The sequence below is a fragment of the Sus scrofa genome, chromosome 5 (assembly GCF_000003025.6).
Source record: "Sus scrofa isolate TJ Tabasco breed Duroc chromosome 5, Sscrofa11.1, whole genome shotgun sequence".
Lineage (NCBI taxonomy): Eukaryota > Metazoa > Chordata > Mammalia > Artiodactyla > Suidae > Sus > Sus scrofa.
In genome coordinates, this window is record NC_010447.5 from 85143718 (window position 1) to 85165549 (window position 21832).

General features: G+C 45.5%; 1 protein-coding gene and 1 long non-coding RNA gene across 27 annotated transcripts in view; one reads left to right on the forward strand and one right to left on the reverse strand.

The window, feature by feature from the left end:
• ANKS1B (ankyrin repeat and sterile alpha motif domain containing 1B) overlaps positions 1 to 5025 on the forward strand; it is a 1068238-nt gene extending 1063213 nt beyond the window's left edge. For 11 of the 26 annotated variants that reach the window (XM_021093000.1, XM_021092994.1, XM_021092999.1 and 8 more), the window contains one exon: positions 3388 to 4795. In XM_021093000.1, coding sequence (XP_020948659.1) covers positions 3388 to 3498 — 111 coding nt within the window. In that variant the 3' untranslated portion in view covers positions 3499 to 4795. Of the gene's footprint in view, positions 1 to 3371 lie in introns of all 26 variants that reach the window. The other 15 variants (XM_021093010.1, XM_021093013.1, XM_021093016.1 and 12 more) reach the window with 5 other exon arrangements.
• LOC110260817 lies at positions 5730 to 21786 on the reverse strand. The gene is made up of 3 exons (XR_002344324.1): positions 16016 to 21786; positions 7843 to 7904; positions 5730 to 6035 (listed from the first exon to the last, which is right to left on the reverse strand). It is a non-coding gene; the product is annotated as an uncharacterized LOC110260817 (long non-coding RNA).

Below are 21832 nucleotides of genomic sequence, written 5' to 3' on the forward strand. Positions count from 1 at the left end.
TGAATCGTTCCTGAAGGTCCAGGCAAGCTTGGGAAGGACAGTCCCTCCCGGGGGCAAGCCCCTCTCAAGCCAGCGGCTGGTGGAGAGGGTGGCAGAGGCTCACAGGGCATCCCTGGCACCCAGCTGGAGGAAGCTGGAGGCACAGGCTGTGCGAGGTCCGAGGGGGGGGGGAGCGCCAGGTCCCGCACGTTCTCCCGCAGCTGAGGCTTCCTGCAGAGCAGGGACTGTTCAGAAGGCACCGCCTCTCCTCCTTGGCATCTGCCTTCTTCCAGGAATTTCCTCCCCTTCCCTCCCACAGGCTCGGCACACATCCTGTCCTAACAGACTTTCATGACTTCAAAGCGGCCTCCTCTTGTAGTAGCGGTACCCAGAGGCTGGAAGGTTCCCAACCAGCCTCCCATCTGGCTTCTGCTGCTGTTGGGCAGCCTAGAAACTCTGGCGCCCCCAGAGGCGTGGCTCCCACGCCCGCACATCCTTCCATCTGTGACTCTCTCCTCCTCCCCACGGACCCCTGTCCCCAGGGCCAGGGGGCCGTGTAGAGTCACAGAGGCACACTGCCCTCTGTGACCACGGGGCTCACGCACATTCTTTTCTGGCTTCGGCTCCTGTCACCGTCATGGGCAACCTTCGCCTCCACGCGCATGACCCCTCCCAGCATCTGGTCCCCCTGCTCCACGACAGCTCACCTCCTGAACCTTTGCTTCCACTTCACGGTTCACTCCTGTGCTCACCTCTTATCACTGAGCCCCCCCAGTAACGGCACATCCCTGAAAGACCTTCCTTCTGCCCTCGGGTCCCCCCCCCCCCCCCCCCCCCCCGCCTCAGCACCGCCCAGCCCCCCGGCTGCCAACCCTGATGCACTCCCAGAACTCCAGCCTTGCAGGCTCCATTTCTCCTGGGATGTCTAGCAGACATCTGAAACTTCGGCGGGCCCAAACAGGGGTCTTGCTCCCCCTCCAAAGCCGTGTCTCTCTCCATCTCTCCCAGCGCAGTAAGTGACGTAACCATTCGCCATGTGGCTCAAGCCAGAGATCTAGACGCATTCTTGATTCCTGCCTCCCCCGGCCCCCCAAGCCCGTGTCCAGCTCACAAGCAGACGCCGTCCCCTCAGCTCCCAAAACCTCTCCCCGACCCGGCTGTTCCTCTCCATTTCCTCCGTCACGCTGTTCATCCCAGCCGGCCCCACCACTAATTTCCAAAACCACACGCCGCACCTCCTCACCAGCTCCGCTTCCCCACACGGCAACCAGGGTGACCGTGTTAAAACAGAGATCAGACCGTGGCACCGCTGCCCCAGTTTCCCACCGCACTCCTCTCCGACGCCTTGCTCTTCCTGCGGCCTCCGTGCCTGGTCCCTCCGCCGGGCTTTGTTTCCCCCCCCCTTCCGTCACAGCTCCCTCCGGCTCGTCATCCAGGCCTCAGCTACACAAAGAGGCTTCTCCTGGACCACTGATGGGAGGTAGACGCCTCGTCAGGCTCATGCTGTCCGCCTGCTTTTAATTCTGTGTAGCATTTATTGACGGAGATTTGTTCGTTATCTATCTTCCTCTATAAAAAAAAAAAAAAGTAGGTTAAATGTCCAGGAATTTTCAGAGTATTTATGGGATTAGCTTAGACTGTTGTATTCAGTCCTGTGTGGGCTAGGTAACTCTGTCCACAGCAGGTGCCCCATCCAACTTTTCTCTGGTCCCATTGACTTTTTCCAGACAAGCACAAAGGGTTTGGGTGCCACAGGGCTCATAGAATGTTCACCTAGAAGCCTTCCCTGAAAAGTACAAAACACACAGGGAATAATACTGCCGTTCTTTAACTGCCCCAGGATCGCACCCCCATCAGTGCCTGTCTGTGTTCCATTTCCCCTGATCCCGGTTTATTGTTGAGAACTATCCCCTAATTCCTAAGAATATGGGAAGTCCTCCCCCGCACTGCAGGAGGACTTGTGCAGATAAAATCAAACCACGGGCAGCCCCGGGGGCATGGGCCCCACCAAGGGAAGGGGCGGCAATTTGGTGAAGAACCACCCCCTGCCTCCCCCACCGTGAGCACTCAGAGCTCAAGCCTCACCCCATTGGGCCTCACACGCCCCGGGGCCTGGAACGGTACCGGTACCGACCTGTTTTCACTCAGCCGGGTTTAGGTCGAGGTGCAGCCTGACCTGGCCCTGCTCTCCTCCTCACCCTCGGTTGTCTCCCCTCCTGGTTCCCTCTCTGCACAGGGACTGCAGGCCTCCAACGGCCTCGTTCCCTTATGCTGGGGACTTTGCACATGCTGTTCCCCAACCTCCTGCTTTCGCCAGGAAACTCTCACTTGTCCTCCTGCTCTCCATTTCGACAGGACCTCAATTTTTATTTTACTTGTATTTTTTGCCTTTTCTAGGGCCGCACCTGCAGCATATGGAGGTTCCCAGGCTAGGGGTCTAACTGGAGCTGTTACTGCCAGCCTACACCACAGCCACAGCAACACCAGATCCCTAACCCACTGAGCGTGGCCGGGGATCAAACCCGCAACCTCATGGGTCCTAGTGTGATTTGTTAACCACTGAGCCATGACGGGAACTCTGACATGACCTCCATTTTTAAATACTGTCTAGTCAACAGGTACTTATTGGGTGCCCGCTGTTTACTGGTTGCCAGGAGCTGTTTGAGGAAAACAGTAGTGAACAGAAGAGACACAATCCCCACCCCCATGAGCATACAGGGTACTAGAGGATAAACAAGGCTGAGGTCTGTGGCATAAGGACTGCGAAGAGCAGAACAGGAGAAGAGAGCAGGAAAGGTGAGGTGCTGTGCTGTACGGGATAAACTAGCGAGGAGGTGATATCTGATCTGCACTCTGATTGACGTCAGGGTGTGAAGCAGGAGGGCGTCTGAGAGGAGCCCTGGGTCGAGCCGTGACGCTTGCAGAGGCCCTGGCCACGGGCCTGGCACGCAGGAAGCAGCAGGTGGGCAGTCCTTGAGGACTCCGGGTTTATTCTGATTGTGATGGAAACCAATGGAGGCTTGAGAGGTAGGCAGTACATAGCCAGTTCGTCTCCTCCAGGAAGCCCCCCTGACTCCCACTGTGGAGTCAGTGGCCTTCCTGGGTGCCCAGTGTGCCCTCTTCCCCCTCAAACTGCACTGATCAGTACTGAAGTGTTCCCATGTGTGTGTTCCTCCCGACCTGGGTGCCTTCTGGAACAAGAGGTGTGTCTCTCACCCTTCCCCCCCACCGGGTACCTCACACACGGTCCACATGCAGTCAGTGTATCAAGAGTGAACAAACGATTCTCACGCACCAACATCCTGAAGTCCTGCCAGGGCGCAGCGCTGGCTTCCAGGCAGCGTCAGGATGCGTGTGGGCACCCCGTGCAGGTACCGTATAACAGGCATCAGCCTTTCTGTTTTAAAGCAGATCGACCCATCTGAGCAAAAGACTCTGGCCAATCTGCCGTGGATTGTGGAGCCAGGACAGGAGGCCAAGCGGGGGATAAATACCAAGTATGAGACCACGATTTTCTGATACTCACCGTCCTCCCGTCCTCGCGGTGCCTTGCACGCCGAGCAGTCCCAGAGCAGGCTTTCCACCCAGCCCAGGAGGAAGAACTGCTCTGTTTGTGTGGCCTTGTCACGGGCGAGAGGCCGCTGGCCGTTCCTGGGGACGTTCTTTCTGCACAGTGACAGAAAGTGCAACCAAGACTTTCCAGCCGTAACCCCTGAAAGGCACGAGTTGAGATTTTCGGCTGACTGTCCTGACTCCCTTCCCTGCTGCCACCCGAGGTATTTCTGATGACTCTGCCCCAACACTTGCTTTGCTGTATTTGGGGATAATACCTTAAAAAAAAAAAAAATACAGGGGATCTCTAATACTGCCTAAAAGTATACACATCTTGGGTTTATTTTTCACTGTCAGCAGTTTTCAAGGTAGGAGAAACTCAACTACCCCCAAAAAGCATCTGTAAAGTCATTATCTCACTGAGTATTGTTTCATGCAAAAGAACAAAAACTACCCACCCCCCCTGATTGCCAGGAAATCCTGTTTCCCAATTTCTATATTTGTGAATTTTATATGTAATCAACTATGTCAGATAAAGAGAACCTTTACATCTATGGATTGATTCAAAAACATAATGATTTAAAACAGAGGAATTTATTATGCACAGAAAAATGTGTCTTGTATTAAATATTTTTATTAAAAGAATGTTTCACTAATGATAAGAAAACTAGGTTAGCTGTGAGGGATGTTTCTGGTTTCACATCACATAACTAAACTTCTACTGCTACTACCAAGAGGACTGGCTCGGGCGTGGCAGAGTACCAGCGACTCTCGCCACAGCAGGAGATTCAGGCAAGCAAACTGGCGTCTTACCCAAAGTGCTGACGCAGCCATAAGCCTGCAAAGATTTTTTTTTTTTAAATCTTCATGGTTTTAGAGAACATGTTTAAAAAAAAAAAAAAATCTAGGGCTCCTGCTGTCAAGATTTCTGTCATGGAAACCTCATTTGAGAAAGGTGTTAATAAAATTCTATTGCAAAAAAAATTGTTTTTTCTAGAAAAAAATAAATACAAAAAAAAAAAAGAGAGAGATTCCAAAGTAATAACTCTTTTCTTGAATCAAATAAATAAATAAATAAATGTTTGCTTACTCTTTGATTAAATAAAATTTACTTACGTTTCTTTAAGGTATTTTAATTTTTTTAATGTCTCTGTGGAGTATTTGTATGATACCATGATGTATATTTATGTAGAATCAAATTATATAACAGTACCAATATCACTATAGAAAAAAATAACATTTTAATGTATATTGTTCTAACCAATCATATTGTGAATCATTTTGAAGTTCATTATAGCGATACTGATAAATAGTGGGATTGTCTTAATGTTTTTTTTTAATTAACCAATATTATTTTAAACCTGATATTATCAGTTACATTCATCAGTTGGTGAGTTCTGAAGACAACTAAATTTTATTTCAAACTGACAGAAGTATATGGTTTTAGTTCAGTGTTGAAGAATTTTAATACAATATTAAATTACTTGAACTGAACAGTTCCTTGTATATATTTTGCCTATTCACTGTTGATATGTATGTAGTAAATTGAGAGTAAAATAACACTAAAATATGGTACCAAAAGGAAACTGTATAGGAGCAAAGTAAATAGTAGCTTTGCTGAAATAGAAACCTATGTGTAAATATGCTTGGGCTTCCAGTTATAAATTTTGTAATTTTTGTCATTATTTATATCCTATTAAAAAAAGCACACAAAATAAAATGGAAACTGTACAGCCACTGGTGCTTGGCATCATTCTGTGAGCACCTTCTCACTTCTATTTAGGATCAGAACCAAGGGCCCAGCCTTCTCAGCATCCACAACTAAAGAGATATTTTATTTGGCAAAATTGTTGAGAAAATTTGGTCTTTTCCAAGTTCAACCAGTCTGAAAAAGATACACGAAACTTTAAAGCTTGAATTTCAGCCATCAAGCCCCCCATTGTCTTTTAAATATTAAAGTGGGCTGTGGAGTTCCCATTGTGGCTCAGTGGTAATGAACCTGACTAGTACCCATGAGGACATGGGTTTGATCCCTGGCCTCCCTCAGTGGGTTAAGGATCCAGCGTTGACATGAGCTGAGGCGTAGGTCACAGATGTGGCTCAGATCCTGCATTGCTATGGCTGAGGCATTGACCGGCAACTGCAGTTCTAATTAGACCCCTAGCCTAGGAACTTCCATATGCTGCAGGTGCAGCCCTAAAAAGACCAAAAAAAAAAAAGAGGAGGCACTGTAAGCAAGAATTGCCAAAATGAAAATTTTTTAAAGAGCAAACACCACGAAACTGGGTTACTATTATAGAACAGCATCTATATGTCGGTCTAAGGCTACCATAATACAACACTGGTTGGATGAAACAAGTTTATTTCTCACAGTTCTGGAGGTCCGGGAAGTCCAAGATCAAGGTACCAGAGTGGCGGTTCCAGCCTAAGGCCTTTGTGTCTTGGCCTGGGTTGTAGGTGGATGCTGTCTTGCTGGGTGCTCACATGACTCCTCCTTTGTGTGCCTGCAGAGGGAAGGGGGCGTCAAGCTCTCTGGTGTCTTTTCTCATAAAGGTGCTAATCCCATTACGAGGGCCCCACCCCCACAAGCCATCTGACCCTAATTACCTCCCCAAAGCCCATCTCCAAATACCATCACTGTGGACATCGACATATGGATTTTAAGGGGACACAAACTTTCCATAACAATCCTCCATTAATCCTTTTGTTTTTCCTAAAACATGTGCCACCTGTGAGCAAGTGATAACAGGGCAACTTGCCCTGTTAGAAAGACAGTGGAGGAGTTCCTGTCGTGGTGCAGCGGAAGCGAATCCAACTAGGAACCATGAGGTTTTGGGTTTGATTCCTGGCCTTGCTCAGTGGATTAAGGATCTAGTGTTGCTGTGGCTGTGGAGTAGGCTGGCAGCTACAGCTCCGATTCGACCCCTAGCCTGGAAACCTCCATATTCTGTGAGTGTGGCCTTAAAAAGACTAAAAAAAAAAGAGAGAGAGACAATGGAAAAATCAATGATTCGCATTCCATAGCCTGGGACTTTCAGGAGAAGATCTCCCCACCGCCAGATCCAAGTGCGTTACTCTTCATGCCAAATCAGTCTCCGAATGCTCCCAGCCTCACAAGCCGAAGACTAGGGCTTTGAACCCCAAAGCAACAAAACCATCCTGAGATGGGGCAACATTCGCAGAGGCAGAAGGGCAGCTTTCCTGAAGGCAGGTTTGGGCTGGGATTTTAGACAGTAATGCTTCACCTGCACGGATCTGGCCACTTTTCATCTGTGCTAACCACGAAGAGGTCAGCAATCCTCTTATTTATTATCTCTGCGGCTCAAATCCTTATTTGCATCGGTATTGTTCCCTCATGAAGCAGATGGCACACTCCAATTGGGATAACTTAAGAGTTTAATAAACAGAATACTTACAAAGGTGTTGGCAGCATATAGGGAAACAGGAGTGCAGTGGCATCCTGGGCTGGAATGGGGAGGGAGCAGGAAAGGAGGCTTGTGGAGGGTGCTGCCAGACAGGTGCTGTGGGCCCCAGAAAAGGAGCCAGGGGAGTTCCTGACTAGTAACAAACCCGACTAGTATCCCTTAGGTCACAGGTTTGATCCCTGACCTTGCTCAGTGGGTCGGGGATCCAGCGTTGCCATGAGCTGTGGTGTAAATCACAGATCCGGCTCGGATCCCTTGTTGCTGTGGCTGTGGTATAGGCCGGCAGCTGTAGCTCCAATTTGACCCCTAGCCTGGGAACTTCCATATGCCACAGTGTGGCCCTAAAAAGCAAAAAGAAAAGAAGAGGAAAGGGAGCCAGGGATTAAAACACCCTGACCTCAGGGACAGCAGCCAAGACTGCAGATTAGAAAGACCCTGAGCTCACCTCCTCTCATGAGCACAACAAAATCACCACTACCTGCAGAGCAACCATTGATGAAAAAGACTGGAACCTACCAGAAAAGATCCACAACTAAAGGCATAAAGAAGGAACCACCATGAGATGGGCAGGAGGAGCAGATCTGCAATATAATCAAATCCCACATACCCTGTGTAGGCAACCCACAAACTGCAGAATAATTACACTGCAGAGGTTCTCCCCAGGAGTAAGAGTTCTGAGTCCCACATCAGGCTTCCAGCCCAGGGGTCTGGAACTGGGAAGATGAGCCCCCAGGGCATTTGGCTCTGAAGATCAGTAGGGCTTAATTGCAGGAGCCCCACATGACTGGGGGAAACAGAGACTTCACTCTTAAAGGCCACATACAAAATCTCACGTGTACCAACACCCAGGGCAAAAGCAGTAATCTGATAGGAGCTTGGGTCTCACCTAAGTGCCGGTCTTGGAGCGTCTTCCCAGGGGTTGGGGCTGGCATGCAGCTGCAGCTTTCCCTGGAGACACAGACACTGGTGTCAGACATACTGGGGAACATTGAAACACATGAACACTATGCTGGCAGCTGATATCTTGGCTCATTAGCACCAAAACCTGACCCTACCCAACAGTTTGTAGGGGCCAGTGCTGGGACGCCACAGGCCAAACAGCTAACTGGACTGGGCCATAGCCCCATGTGTCAGCAGACAAACCGCCTAAAGACTTCCTGAGCCACAGCCGCCTCTAGACATACCCCTGCCACGCACGAGAAACTAAGACATCAGGGGGCAGACGTAAGAAGCAAGAAAACTATGATCCCAACAGCCTGCAGAAGGAGTCCACCAATGTTGGGAGCACCTGGGCCTGGCCCTGCTCACCAGCAGGCCAACACAACTTCAGCACACCCTGGACTTTATACCTGTGTCAAGAACTGCCCCCCTCCCCTCCACCCAATGATCGGAAACGAGCTCTGGGATCCCTGGGCCCTGAAGCCAGACTCCAGACACCAGCTCCGCCTGCCAATAGCCTGACGCTAACCCCAGGACCTGGCTTCACCTGCCAGTGGTGGGCAATAGCTCCAGAGTCGTCAGGACCCTGAGTCTGCCCACCAGTAGGCCAGCACTAGCCCCAGGGACTCTTAGGCTTCCACAACCAGCCACCTTATAACTAGGCCCTTCTACTGGATTTTTTGGGATTTTTTTTTTTAGGTTTTTATTTTTTCTATTATAGTTGATTTATATTTTTCTGTCAATTTCTGCTGTACAGCAAAGTGACCCAGTCATACATATATACCTACATTCTTTTTCTCACATTATCCTCCATCATGTTCCATCACAAGCGACTAGATATCAAACCCTATGTGATACAACAGGATCTCATTGTTTATCCACTCCAAATGCAATAACTTGCATCTACTAACCCCAAACTCCCAGTCCATCCCATTCCCTCCCCCTCCCCCTCAGCAATAGGCCTTCTAGACAACAGCCACCACCATCCACATAGGGCAAGGCCTGGCCACCAAGCAGTCCAGGAGCCAAGCAAGCCTACAAGACCACCCACATAGCCCACCACAAAAGAAGGATCCATGAAGCCCTCTTAGGGGGAACCCTTAGAACATACAGCTTGGGTGCTGAGGGGAGTGCACTGCTGGCATGCGCAGGACGTCTCCTATAGGAGGTCACTTCTCCAAGGTGGAGAAATATAACTAACCTACCACATACATAAAAATACAAACAGTGGAGTTCCTGTTGTGGCTCAGCAGTTAACAAAACTGACTAGCATCCATGAGGACGCAGGTTTGATCCCCAGCCTTGCTCAGTGGGTTAAGGATCCGGCATTGCCACAAGCTATGGTGTAGGTCGCAGATGCAGCTCAGATCCCATGTGGCTGTGGCTGTGGTTGTGGTGCAGGCCGGCGGCTACAGCTCCAATTCGACCCCTGGCCTAGAAACTGCCATATGCCACAGGTGCAGCCCTAAAAAAGAAAAAAAAAATTGTAGCTTAGACAAAATGAAGCAGCAGAGGAACATGTTCCAGGTGAAGGAAAAAAATAAGACCCCAGAAGAACTGAATGAAGTGGAGATAGCCAATCTACCTCAGAAAGAGTTCCCACTAAAGATCATAAAGATGATCACAGAACTCGGGAGAATGGATACATAGAGCAAGAAGTTAGAAGTTTGGAGCTTCTGTTATGGCTCAGCAGGATAAGGACCCAACATAGTGTCCCTGAGGACGCAGGTTTGATCCCTGGCCTTGCTCCATGGGTTAAGGGTCCGACATTGTCATAAGCTGTGGCAAAGGTCACAGATGTAGTTCAGCTCTTGTGTTGCTATGGCTGGAGCATAGACCTGCAGCTGCAGCTCCAATTCAAACCCTAGCCCAGGAATTTCCACACACCACAGGTGTGGCCATAAAAAGAAAAAAAACAGATCTAAATACACTGTTTATAAAAGAGTCACTTCAGATCTGAAAGTGAGGAGATGGGAAAAGGGTATTCCACACAAATGGAAATCAAAAGAAAGCCATAGTAGCAATTCTTATATCAGGCAAAACAGATTTTAAAATACTGTTACAAGAGACAAAGAAGGATACTCCATAATAACCAAGGGATAACAGCCGAAAGCTTTTGCTAAGAGAATTCAGCAACACAAAACCAGCTTTACAACAAATACTAAAGGAACTTCTCTAGGCAGAAAAGAAAAGGCTGCAACCAGAAACAAAAATACCACAAATGACAAGGCTCACCAGTAAAGGCACATATACAGTAAAGATATGAAATCATCCAGGCACAATTATGCTACCAAAATCAGAAATCATGAGAAGAGGAGGGTACAAATGCAGGACACTGGAGATGCACTTGCAATTAAGAGACCAACAACTTAAAACAATCTCGTGTATATATATACATAGACTCCTATATTGAAACTTCAGGGCAACTGCAAACCAAAAATGTATGATTGGTACACATGCAAATAAGAAAAATCAACTCAAATACAATACTAAAGATAGTCATCAAACCACAAGAGGAGAGAAGAAGGGAAGAAAAAAACAAATCCAAAACAAATAATAAAATGGCAATAAGAACATACATATCAATAACTACCTTAAATATAAATGGATTAAATGCCCCAACCAAGATATAGACTGGCTGAATGGATACAAAAACAAGATCCATGTATATGCTGTCTTCAAGGGACCCACTTCATTTCTAGGGACACATACAAACTGAAAGTTAGAGGATGGAAGAAAATATCCCATTCAAACAGGGATCAAAAGAAAGCTGGAGTAGCAATACTCATATCAGACAAAATAGATCTTAAAATAAAAATCAACCCAAGAAAAAAGCTGCAAAAACCTCAAACACATGGTGGCTAAACAATATGCTACTAAACAACCAATGGATCACTGAAGAAATCTAAGAGGAAACCAAAAGTACCTAGAGAAAAATGAACATGAAACCCAATGATTCAACCCCTATGGGACACAACAAAAGCAGTTCTAAGGAAATTTATAGCAATTCAAGCTTACCTCAGGAAACAAGAAAAATCTTCTTTTTATAGGGCTGCACTTGTGGCATATGGAAGTTCCCAGGCTAGGGGTCAAATCAGAGCTACAGCTGCCAGCCTATGCCACAGCCACAGCAACATGGGATGTGAGCCACATCTGCGACCTACACCACAGCTCACAGCAACACCAGATCCCAACCCACTGAGTGAGGCCAGGGAATGAAGCTGCATCCTCATGGATACTAGTCGGATTTGTTTCCACTGTGCCACAACAGGAACTCCCAAGAAAAATCTCAAATAAACAATCTAACCTTACACCTAAAGCAACTAGTGAAAGAAGAACAAACAAAACCCAAAGTTAGTAGAAGGAAAAAAATCATAAAGATCAGAGCAGAAATAAATGAAATAGAGACTAGGAGTTTCTGTTGTCGCTGACTAGTATCCATGAGGATGCAGGTTCAATCCCTGGCCTAGCTCAGTGGGTTATGGATCCAGTGTTTCCATGAGCTGTGGTGTAGGTCACAGACATGGCTTGGATCTGGCATTGCTATCTATTGCTGTAGCATAGGCCAGCAGCTACAGCTCCAATTCGATCCCTAGCCTGGGAATTTCCATATGCCGCAGGTGCAGCCCTAAAAAGACAAAAAAGAAAAGAAAAGAAATAGAGACTAAAAAAAAAAAAAAAACACAAAAGATCAATGAAACTAAAAGTTGGTTCTTTGAAAAGATAAGCAAAATTGACAAAGGTTTAGCCAGTTCAAGAAAGAGAGAGCCCAGATCAATAAAATCAAAAATGAAAAAGAAGTCACAACCAACACCACAGACATACAAAGGACCATAAAAGTCTATTCCAAGCATCTACATGCCAATAAAATGCACAACCTAGAAGAAATGAATAAATTTTTAGAAAGGTACAATCTTCCAAGACTGAATCAGGAAGAAACAGAAATAGGAACAGTCCTGGAACTGAGTCAGTAACTTAAAAACGCCCAACAAACAAAAGTTCAGGGCCTGGTGGCTTCACAGGTTAATATTTATATCTACCAAATATTTATAGAAAGTCAATGTCTACCTTCTGAAATTATTTCAAAAAATTATAGAGGAAGGAACACTTCCAAACTCTAATGCCATGTTCTTAGATTAGAAGAATCATTATCCAAGGTGATCTACAGATCCAGTGCATTCCCTATCAAATAACCAATGACATTTTTCACAGAACTAGAACAAATAATTTGAAAATTTGTAAGAGAAAAACAAAAGGCCTCCAATAGCCAAAATAATCTTGAGAAAGAACATGGCTGAAGAAATCACATTCCCTGGCTTCAGACTATACTACAAAACTATAGTCATCAAAAGAGTATGGTACTGGAGTTCTTGTGGCACAGCAGTTTAAGGTGTTGTCACTGCAGTGGTTTTGGGTCATTGCTGTGGCAGAGGTTCAATCCCTGGCCCAGGAACTTCCACACATGGGTGTGGCCAAAAAAAAAAAAAAAAAAAGGCAATATGGTATGGTACTGGCTCCAGAACATACACATAGATCAATGGAAGAGGGTAGAAAGCCACAAAATAAATCCAGCACTTATGGTCAATTAATCTATGATAACGGTGGCAACAATATAAAATGAAGAAAGGACATTTTCATCAATAAGTAGTCCTGGGAAAACTGGATAGCTACACATAAGAGAATTAAATTAGAACACTCTTTAACACCATATGCAAAAATAAACTCAAAATGGATTAAAGACCTAAATGTAAGACCAGGTACTACAAAACTCCTAGAGGAAAACACAGAACACTCTGACAAAAATCACAGCAATATTTTTTGCATCCATTTTTCTAGAGTAATGGAAACAAAAAAAATAAACAAATGGGACCTAATTAAGCTTAAAAGCTTTTGCACAGCAAAGGAAACCATAAACAAAACTAAAAGACAACCTATGAAATGTTAGAAAATATTTGTAAATGAGGTGACTGACAAGGAGTTATTTCCCAAAACATAAAAATAGCTCATACAGCTTAATAACCAAAAAAAAAAAAAAAGACACTGTGCAGCAACTGACAGAACATCGTAAATCAACTATAATCAATTAAAAAAAAATCAAAAAATGGGCAGAAGACCTAAAAGACATTTTTCCAGAAGGACACACTGATGGCCAACATGCACATGGAAAGATGTTCAACGTGGCTAATTATTAGGAAAACGTAAATCAAAACTACAATGTGGTATTACCTCACAGTAGTCAGAATGGCCACCATTAAAAAGACTATATATAATAAATTCTGGAGAGGGTGTGGAAAAAAGGGAACCCTCCTACACTGTTTGGAGGAATATACAGTGGTGTAGTCATTATGGAAAACAGTATGGAAGTTCTTCAAAAAGATGAAAACTCCAAAATGTACCCCAATGTTTACAGCAGCACTATTTACAATAGCCAAGACATGGAAGAAACCTAAATGTCCAGCAACAGATAAATCAATAAAGACTATGTGGTATATGCATATACAATGGAATATTACTCAGCCATTAAAAAGAATAAAATAATGGGATTTGCACCAATATAGATGGACACAGAGATTATCATAATAAGTGAAATAAGTCATACAAAAACGAGTAACATAATACCACTTATATATGGAGTCTAAAAAAATGATACAAAAGAACTTATTTACAAAACAGAAATAGATTCATATACACTAAAAACAAACTTATGAGTTACCAAAGGGGTAAGGGATAAATTTGGAGTTCAGGATTAACTGATAGCATTACTATACATAAAACAGATAAACAAGTACCTACTGTATAGAACAGGGACGTATATTCAGTGTCTTGTAATAACCTACAATGGAAAAGAATATGGGGAGTTGCTGTGGCTCAGTGGTAACGCATCCAACTAGTATCCATGAGGACACAGGTTCAATCCCTGGCCCCACTCAATAGGTTAAGGATCTGGCATTGCCATGAGCTGTGGTGTGGGCTTCAGTTGCAGCTCAGATCCCATGCTGCTGTTGCTGTGGCATAGGACAGCAGCTATAGCTCTGATTCAACCCCCAGCTTGAGAACTTCCATATGCTGCAGGTGTGGTCAAGAAAAGAAAAGGAAAGGAAAAGAAAGGAAAGAGAGAGAAAAGAAAAAGAAAAAAAGAAAGAAAAGAATATGAAAAAGTATATATATTTGTATATATTTAACTGTATATATGTATATATTTGCTGTATACCTGCAACTAATACAATATTGTACATCAAATTCAATTAAAAAAAATAATCGACAGAAGAAGGGATTAAGAAGATGTGGTATATATACACAATGGGATACTATTCAGCCATACAAAAGAACAAAATAATGCCATTTGCAGCAACATGGATGGAACTAGAGACTCATACTGAGTGAAATAAGTCAGAAAGAGAAAGACAAATACCATAGGATATCACTTATATCCGGAATCTAATACATAGCACAAATGAACCTTTCCACAGAAAAGAAACTCATGGACATGGAAAACAGACTTGTGGTTGCCAAGGAGGAGGGGGAGGGAGTAGGATGGACTGGGAATCTGGGGTTAATAGATGCAAACTATTGTCTTTGCAATGGATAAGCAATGGATAGCACTGGGAACTATATCTAGTCACTTGTGATGGAGCATGATGGAGGATAATGTGAGAAAAACAATGTATACATATATGTGTGACTGGGCCACTTTGCTATACAGTCGAAAATTGACAGAACACTGGAAACCAGCTATAATGGAAAAAATAAAAATCATTTAAAAATACAATTAAATAAATAAATAAATAAAAATACACTCTAATCTCACTCTCCACCTTCCACCCTGCATTACCGAACACACTGGAAACCACATGGCAAGGAGCCCATTAATTTGGTCTACACAAGTCACCTCCAGTCACCCCAGCAGGGCAGGGAAGAGGGAAGAGTGAGTCTGAGGGGCAAACAGAAAAGAGCCAGCCCATGTAGTAAGGGATTTTCACCTAATTTTCTTGGACAAACCTGACACATTGGCAACTGAAATATCCATGGGGGTAGAGATCCTTGAATGTTAATATTATTTCAAAAAAGACTTCAATTCAATCGTTACATTTTTTCTTCTTAAACGATATTCTATGATAAATTTGCGTAAATGAACCCCATGAAAATTATGCCTAGTTAGTTCATTAATAAGTCATGGAAGTGATTTTTCTCAAGACATAGCAGATTTTCTGCTGGAATACTTCGGCACTTTGCTGGTGCGTACAATGTTTGGATATGACAGAGTAAAAGACAGGCTGAGGTAAAGAACACATGGCCAAATTCTCAAAAATCAGTGAGAATTCCCACTTGGACCCCAAGCAGCATTGCTCCTAAGCTATTTCTGAAAAGAAATGAAAATCTGATAAGTGGGCAGCCTCCAGAGTTCGCCAGCGTCGGAATGTAATGACCATGTTCAGAAGTTTGTACCGAATGAAGCCTTTTTTTAAGGCATTAAGTTTTTCAGTTCTCTTTCTATATGGCTATTCGCCAAGTATGTTTCCTATGAAAATGAAGCAGCCTGACAGTTATAAACACATTTTCTTAACAGAAAATTTGGTCAGCAGCCAACACAGCCCAGCAGTCTACCTGCATGAAGGTTCAATCGGCCTCCCCCAAACTCCATTCCAGCCAACCCCATGCCCAGCCTACCCCAGCAACAGGATCCTGCTTCCTGCAGCAACCAGCTCCAAAGCAGACAGGCACCGTCATTAGGACTGTTGCCCAGTCACCAACCCGCATACTGTGAGATTCCATCAGTACCCAAGAAGCAGAACTTATTTTTGCAGTGGAATTAACCCTAAGACTTCGGTACCAACCTGGAAAATGCCAGGTCCACTGGTGCCTGTCTTCATCTCAAGCCAATCTACTCACCAAGAACTTGCTCTGTGCCCACCGTGGCTCCATTCTACTTAGAGTTGCTAATGAAAGGATGACCATTCCCAACCTACTGAACTCTGTGTGTTGCTCATAAATAATTATAGCTACAAATTATCATCAAAATAGTTTTTTCTCTCCAAAACCCCAGAGACCTCTGTCTGTAAAAGCTGGATGGGCATTTCACTAAGCATAGTTAATGACTAGCAATACGAAGACTTACATACCAGACAGCAATAGAGACTCCGCTTAATGGCTCCAGCAGGGTCACCGCAGCTGAAGGTGGCAGCACAGCCACTAAGGTTTTCAGAGAAGCACACAGGTTACTTCATGAGCCCAGAGACGCTAACGTGCATCTTGCCAGTCCTGCCATTTAAGAACCTCGAGGGTCGTCTCAGCACCAGCCAGCTGAGGTGAAGCCGCTCTCAAGACCCAGGTCAGTTCACAACACAGTAATAAATAAAAGCCGTTCCAAGCTATCCACATTCATACTCAATTTAATGGTCCTCTGGATGCCTCGGTGCCGCCCAACAGCTGCTCCCCAGGGAGCCTGCGGTTCTCCCTCTTGTTGTCAGTAAGACACACGAAGAGGAAAGTCAAGCAACATCAGCTGTTTTCTGACCTTTGGGAGACTGATTTCTCGCCGCTTCTCAAAATATATGCTCAGTTTTCTGAGAGAAGAAAACAAAACCAAAAAACCCCCATGTGCTATGTGCTGAGTCAGGGGAGACTGGAAAAGAGCAAAGGGGCAGGAAATGCAGGAATTCCGTTGTAGGAGGCCATTTCTGGGGTGTGGGCTTGGCAGGGAGAAGGGAGACTGCACACTCAGGTGCCTTCAGGGCCACACAGGTGACACGAGGGAAGGGGAGCTGTGATGATCCAGGGTCGTCATCTCAGGGGCAGCTGATACTCAGCGGCAGCTGATTGTTGCCACAAAGGAAAGACAACTCTGGCTCAAGATTTTCTAAGAAATCAGGATTGTGTGAAATCACCAGATTTTCAAATGCTGGCAACAAGTTCAGAGTGTTTTTAAAAACGTAAGTGTGAGCCAAACAAAACTCATCTGTAGGCTGGGCATGGTCCATGCATCACTTGCTTGTGACTGAGATCCCACCAAACTTCAACAACCTCATGGCTTGATTTCCAGTTATTTATCAGAGGAGAGCAGTGTAGGGCTGGGGTGAGGGGATGGAGGAGGCAGCGATATAACGGACACTGACATGTGTTGAACTGCCTCATACACTTGGCTTACTCAAGGGGATATCAGGAACTGAACTCAGGGGCTAGTAGCAAAGACCAGAAATAAGAGTCTCTTAAGCAAGGGGCTGAATTTTTTTCTCATGTAACATGAACTCCAGAGATAATAGATAGTACAAGGCAGGAATGGTAGCTCTACACCTCTCATCAAAATCCAAACTCCCTCTATATTCTGGTCTGCCATCTTTAGCATATGGCATCGTCTACAAGGTCACCTCATGAGCACATAATGGCTGCTGGAGCAGCAGTCAATACATCCATATTCAGGGCAGCAAAAAAGATGGTTAAGGACCCAAGGACTCCTGCCTCCCAACTGAAGAAAGCCACCTTTTAGAGACCCTTCCTAGAAGCTTCACCCTACGAGTTCTGCTTACATCTCTCTTTACATCTGCCACTCCTAGATAAGTAGTTGGACAATGTAGCTGGTGTTGATTTTAGCTGAGCGCACTGCAGCTCCCAACAATACAGGAGATGCTGGTGAGGACAAGGAAGAGACTGGATATTAGGATAACCACCAACAGTGTCTGCCACGATGGGAATGTCACAGCGCTAGATAAAAGGTGTGAGACACCTGGACAGAGTGTCTGGAAGCAGTGACTGGAAGAGGAATTTATAATAATCCTACCCTGGCAGACCTGCTCTATGAGCTAGCTATCGAATCCAAGCAGGAAACACCCCCCCCCCAGCTATGTTAACATGCACACAGACATCTGTGCTGCCCAGTCACTCCTGAGAGCATCACAACAGAGCAGGTGGCCAGAGCACACTGCGTAAGCAGACATCACAGGCACAGCTGGCTGTGGCGCAGGAGTGGGACCGGAAATGGCTTCGATGGCCATCCAGAGGGAGGGCGGAGGGCACAGGTTCTCAACCTCTGCCACCTCTGCAATCACCAGGGAACTTTCAAAATTATGGATTCCTGGGTCCTATCTCTGGTGAATCTGAGTTATTGGTCTGAGGTGAAACCTGGGTGTGAGGGAGGTTTTACAAAGCAAAGTGGGAGATGTTTCGCTCTGGATTGACTAGGCCCTCCAGATCCCCTGAGAAGCTGGGCAGCCCATATAAATCCCCACAACCAAGACTTCCTTGGAAGTAGCTCCTTGAGAAGATTAAACCGTTTTACCAATGGCCCCACAGCTGGGATGTTGGTGCAGCCAGGACCTGAAGTTGGATCTACTTGACAGCCAAAGCCAAGCTGCTGGCCCAGGGTCTTTCATCTTGCTCCCAGTCCTTCACCCCTCAATGGGTACATGCATAACCCAAAGAGAATGATGTTTGGGACAGCTTTTCTGCTGAGCAAGGTCTGTCTCCTGGGAGCTAACAGCCAGGAGGAGAGACCTACCATGAGGCTGAGAAGGCCACCTGGAGAGAGGTGTGTTCTGTGGAGCGAAAGCCTCACCATCCCTATTTATAAACCATGGAAACATGGGCAGCAAAAGAATGGGAGTTTGTAAGTAGGACGAAAGATAATTAACACTATGGAGACCTGTGTCAGTGGTTTGCTATTTTTCCAGCCTCACAAAAACCTGCACTTAGAAGGTGTGGTCCCTATTTGACAAAGGAGGAAACTGAGGCTCTGAGAGTTGGCACCATTTCAAATGAAAAGGAGAAAAGGAAATGAAATGAAAATGGCAGGAAAAAGCATATGGATCCACTAACCCCAGGGCTGTGGCAAATTTAAATGAACCCCTAAAGTTTCCAAAGTAGAAACAGGCTTTTCTCCAGGGAGCGAGAAAAGCTTACCTTCCTTCCTCAGTGCTTGAATCATCTGTGAATTGAGACTAGGTTGGACTGTGGCCAAGTGCTGGCAAAGTCAAAGCATCCCCCAGCCTCTGCTGTCTGCTTGGCTCCCATCAGAATGGCCTCTGCTTCTTTGTTGCAAGAGCAATCCCTATAGGCACAGAGATGGGTTAACCAGGATACCAGGAGTAGAAGCTCTCCAGGAGCAGGGACCACCTCAGACATGACCTCTGAGAACTCAGGACCCAGGATCAGTCACACACGACCCGGGACGTGCACGAGCAAAATGAACAATGGATTAAGTGCAGAACTGGAGTCATACTCCTGGCTCCCCAAGGGCCACATCGGAGGCTGAGAGCCATGGACCAAATCCGAAGCTCCACCCCTTGGCTGTGGGGCCCTGACGACTTAACCTCTGCATCCGTTTCCACATCTAGAAAACAGAGATAACACTTTGCAGCCTTGTCATTAGGATTTGACTAAATAATGTGTAGAAAGTGCCCAGCACCGTACCTGACACACAAAAGACCCTAAGAAATAGTAGCTCCCTCTTCCTTCCTCCTAAAAAGGATTTGTTGTCTCAGAAAGTTATTTGTCAGAGGGCAGCAAATGAATCAGAAATAAGAAACACGGATCTCTAAAAACTTCCCCAGCTGCTGAAACCCAAGCCTCGGCCCCTAGCCTGGTGTTCATCTGCCATGAATCCAGGAGGATTCCACTTCTAACTGAAACACTCATCGTGCAGCCCAGTGAGCCCGGGTGTCTCCATAAAGAAAACAAAATCAGATTTGGATTCTGGCCCTGGCTTTATCCGATTAACTGCTTGGGATGTCGTTCTTTCTCTGTAAACTAGGACTGCATAGTCTGCAAACCCTCTCAACTTCTGTGAAGATAAAATAAGGGCTGGGGAAGGGAGATTTGACCGGATGAATATGAAAGTCTGCCCCGACTGTTGAAAAAGGCCACCTTGGTACTAAGCAGAGCCTTTACGCACCTGCTAGGTGCTTCCCGGTTGATCAGCTGCCCAGAACCACCAAACTCAGCTCAGGCCCAGAATGCTCTCTCTAGATACTTATGCTGGCCCCTGAATGAGAAATTAGATTCTTCTTTCACTTCCATGTGATTAGCAGTATTCCCAGTTCTGAGGGCCTGACCTCATAAATGAACTTACAGTGAACACCAGCGACTCATTTTCCTGAATCATAACTGAAATGAAAATTTCCCATGTTTTGGTCTGCTCAGAATGCCATCTGACTCAGCAGTAAGTTGCTGTTGATGCCAAAGGCCTGGTCTCTGATGAGTTCCACACTCATGGAAATTCTTCAGCCCTTTCCATGTGAATATACACAGTTACACAACAATTTTTCTACGGCTAAACTCGTAGCCCCACAGCAGCTGATCTTCTAATTTAGGCATGTTAATAACTGCATCGTAAATCCATAGTCTTAAAGATAGGGGTTATGAGTAAGGAAATCCACTCAAATGACAATCTTCAGAGACTGTTATTAGAAAATCATTTTCTCCTTTTAAGGTCAGTAAGTAAATTATAATAATAACACAAAGCGTATGTTGAATACTAGATCACCATACTTGCCAACTTAAAACACTCCAGGGATATGTTTATTCATTTCATATAATTTGGAAGCAAATCTTTATCCAAGTAAAGTTTTACTTTCCCCTAACGACGCTTCACAATAAAATGTCAAGCTAAAATGGGAAGATAAAGAAAACGCTGGTGACGTGCTACATCTTAATTTGACAGCCTCGTGATATCCTAGCGCAGCGAGAGAACAGAGCATGCACTATGAGCAGGTGGGCGTCCAACTCATTCAACAAACATTTACTGAGGCTCCAACTGGAGCCAGGCTCTGGTATACAACACCTAACAGACCTGGCTTTCATGGAGCTTACAGTCTAATGGGGGCGCATTGAATAAACAACACAGGCAATAAAACCCACGAGAGAAAAGAGGGGGCAGAGAGAGGGCAGGGCAGCCTTCATCAGAAAGGTCATCTCCAAGAAAAAGATAAGAAGGAATAAGAGTAAAAAACCAGGGAGGGAGGGACAATAGAGAAGACAGAGAGCCTACACAAAGCCACAGAAGCCAGAGAGCACAGGCAGGTCCAGGGTTTTTAAGAGACGTGACACAGTAAGATGAACATTTTGGAAAGACCATGCAGAAGCACGACTGCTGGGAGAAAGAGGGAACTAACTGTCTGTTGCCAGGCAAATGATGACAGGACCCAAATCACACCAAGGAATATGCAAGTGAGCATTTTCTTGGTCCAAGCACTGAGATAAGTAAGTACTTCATGAGCATTATCTTATTAAATCCTTACAACAAACTTGAGGAGGAGGAACAGATAAGACAACTGCTGGAGTTCTCTGGTGGTGGCACAGTGGATTCAGGATCTGGCACTGTCACTGATATGGCTCTGCTTACTGCCACGGCTCCGGTTCAGTCCTTGGCCTGGGAACTTTCACGTGCCTCAGGCACAGAAAAAAAAAAAAAAAAAAAAAGACCACTGCTGATATTTTCTTGTTTTCTTATTATCTATTGTCCCCAGTTTCCCCCAGCAACTAAAATGTGTTTATTTACTGGCGTGGCTACTGCTTAAAACAGTGTGAGGCACACAGTAGAGGACAGACAGGTAGCAAAAGGAACAAACCAACAAAGGAGTTTTGCCCAAGAACATACTGCATTTAGGACCCCACGCCCACTGCACTTACCACACCAAGTTGCAATTGTTAGTCTGCTGGTCCTTCAGCTCACCAAACTCCAGACTGCCCATGACTCCGTCTGTGGCCTCCTGTCCTGTCTATCTACAACCATTTTGTTGCTGATCTCATCTGGAGCTGTGGCTTTAAATACTATCCATTCAGAGTTCCCGTCATAGCTCAGCAGAAACGAATCTGACTAGTACCCATGAGGATGTGGGTTCGATCCCTGGCCTCACTCAGTGGGTCAGGGATCCAGTGTCGTCATGAGCTGTGGTGTAGGTCGCAGATGCAGCTTGGATCCCCTGTCGCTGTGGCTGTGGTGTAGG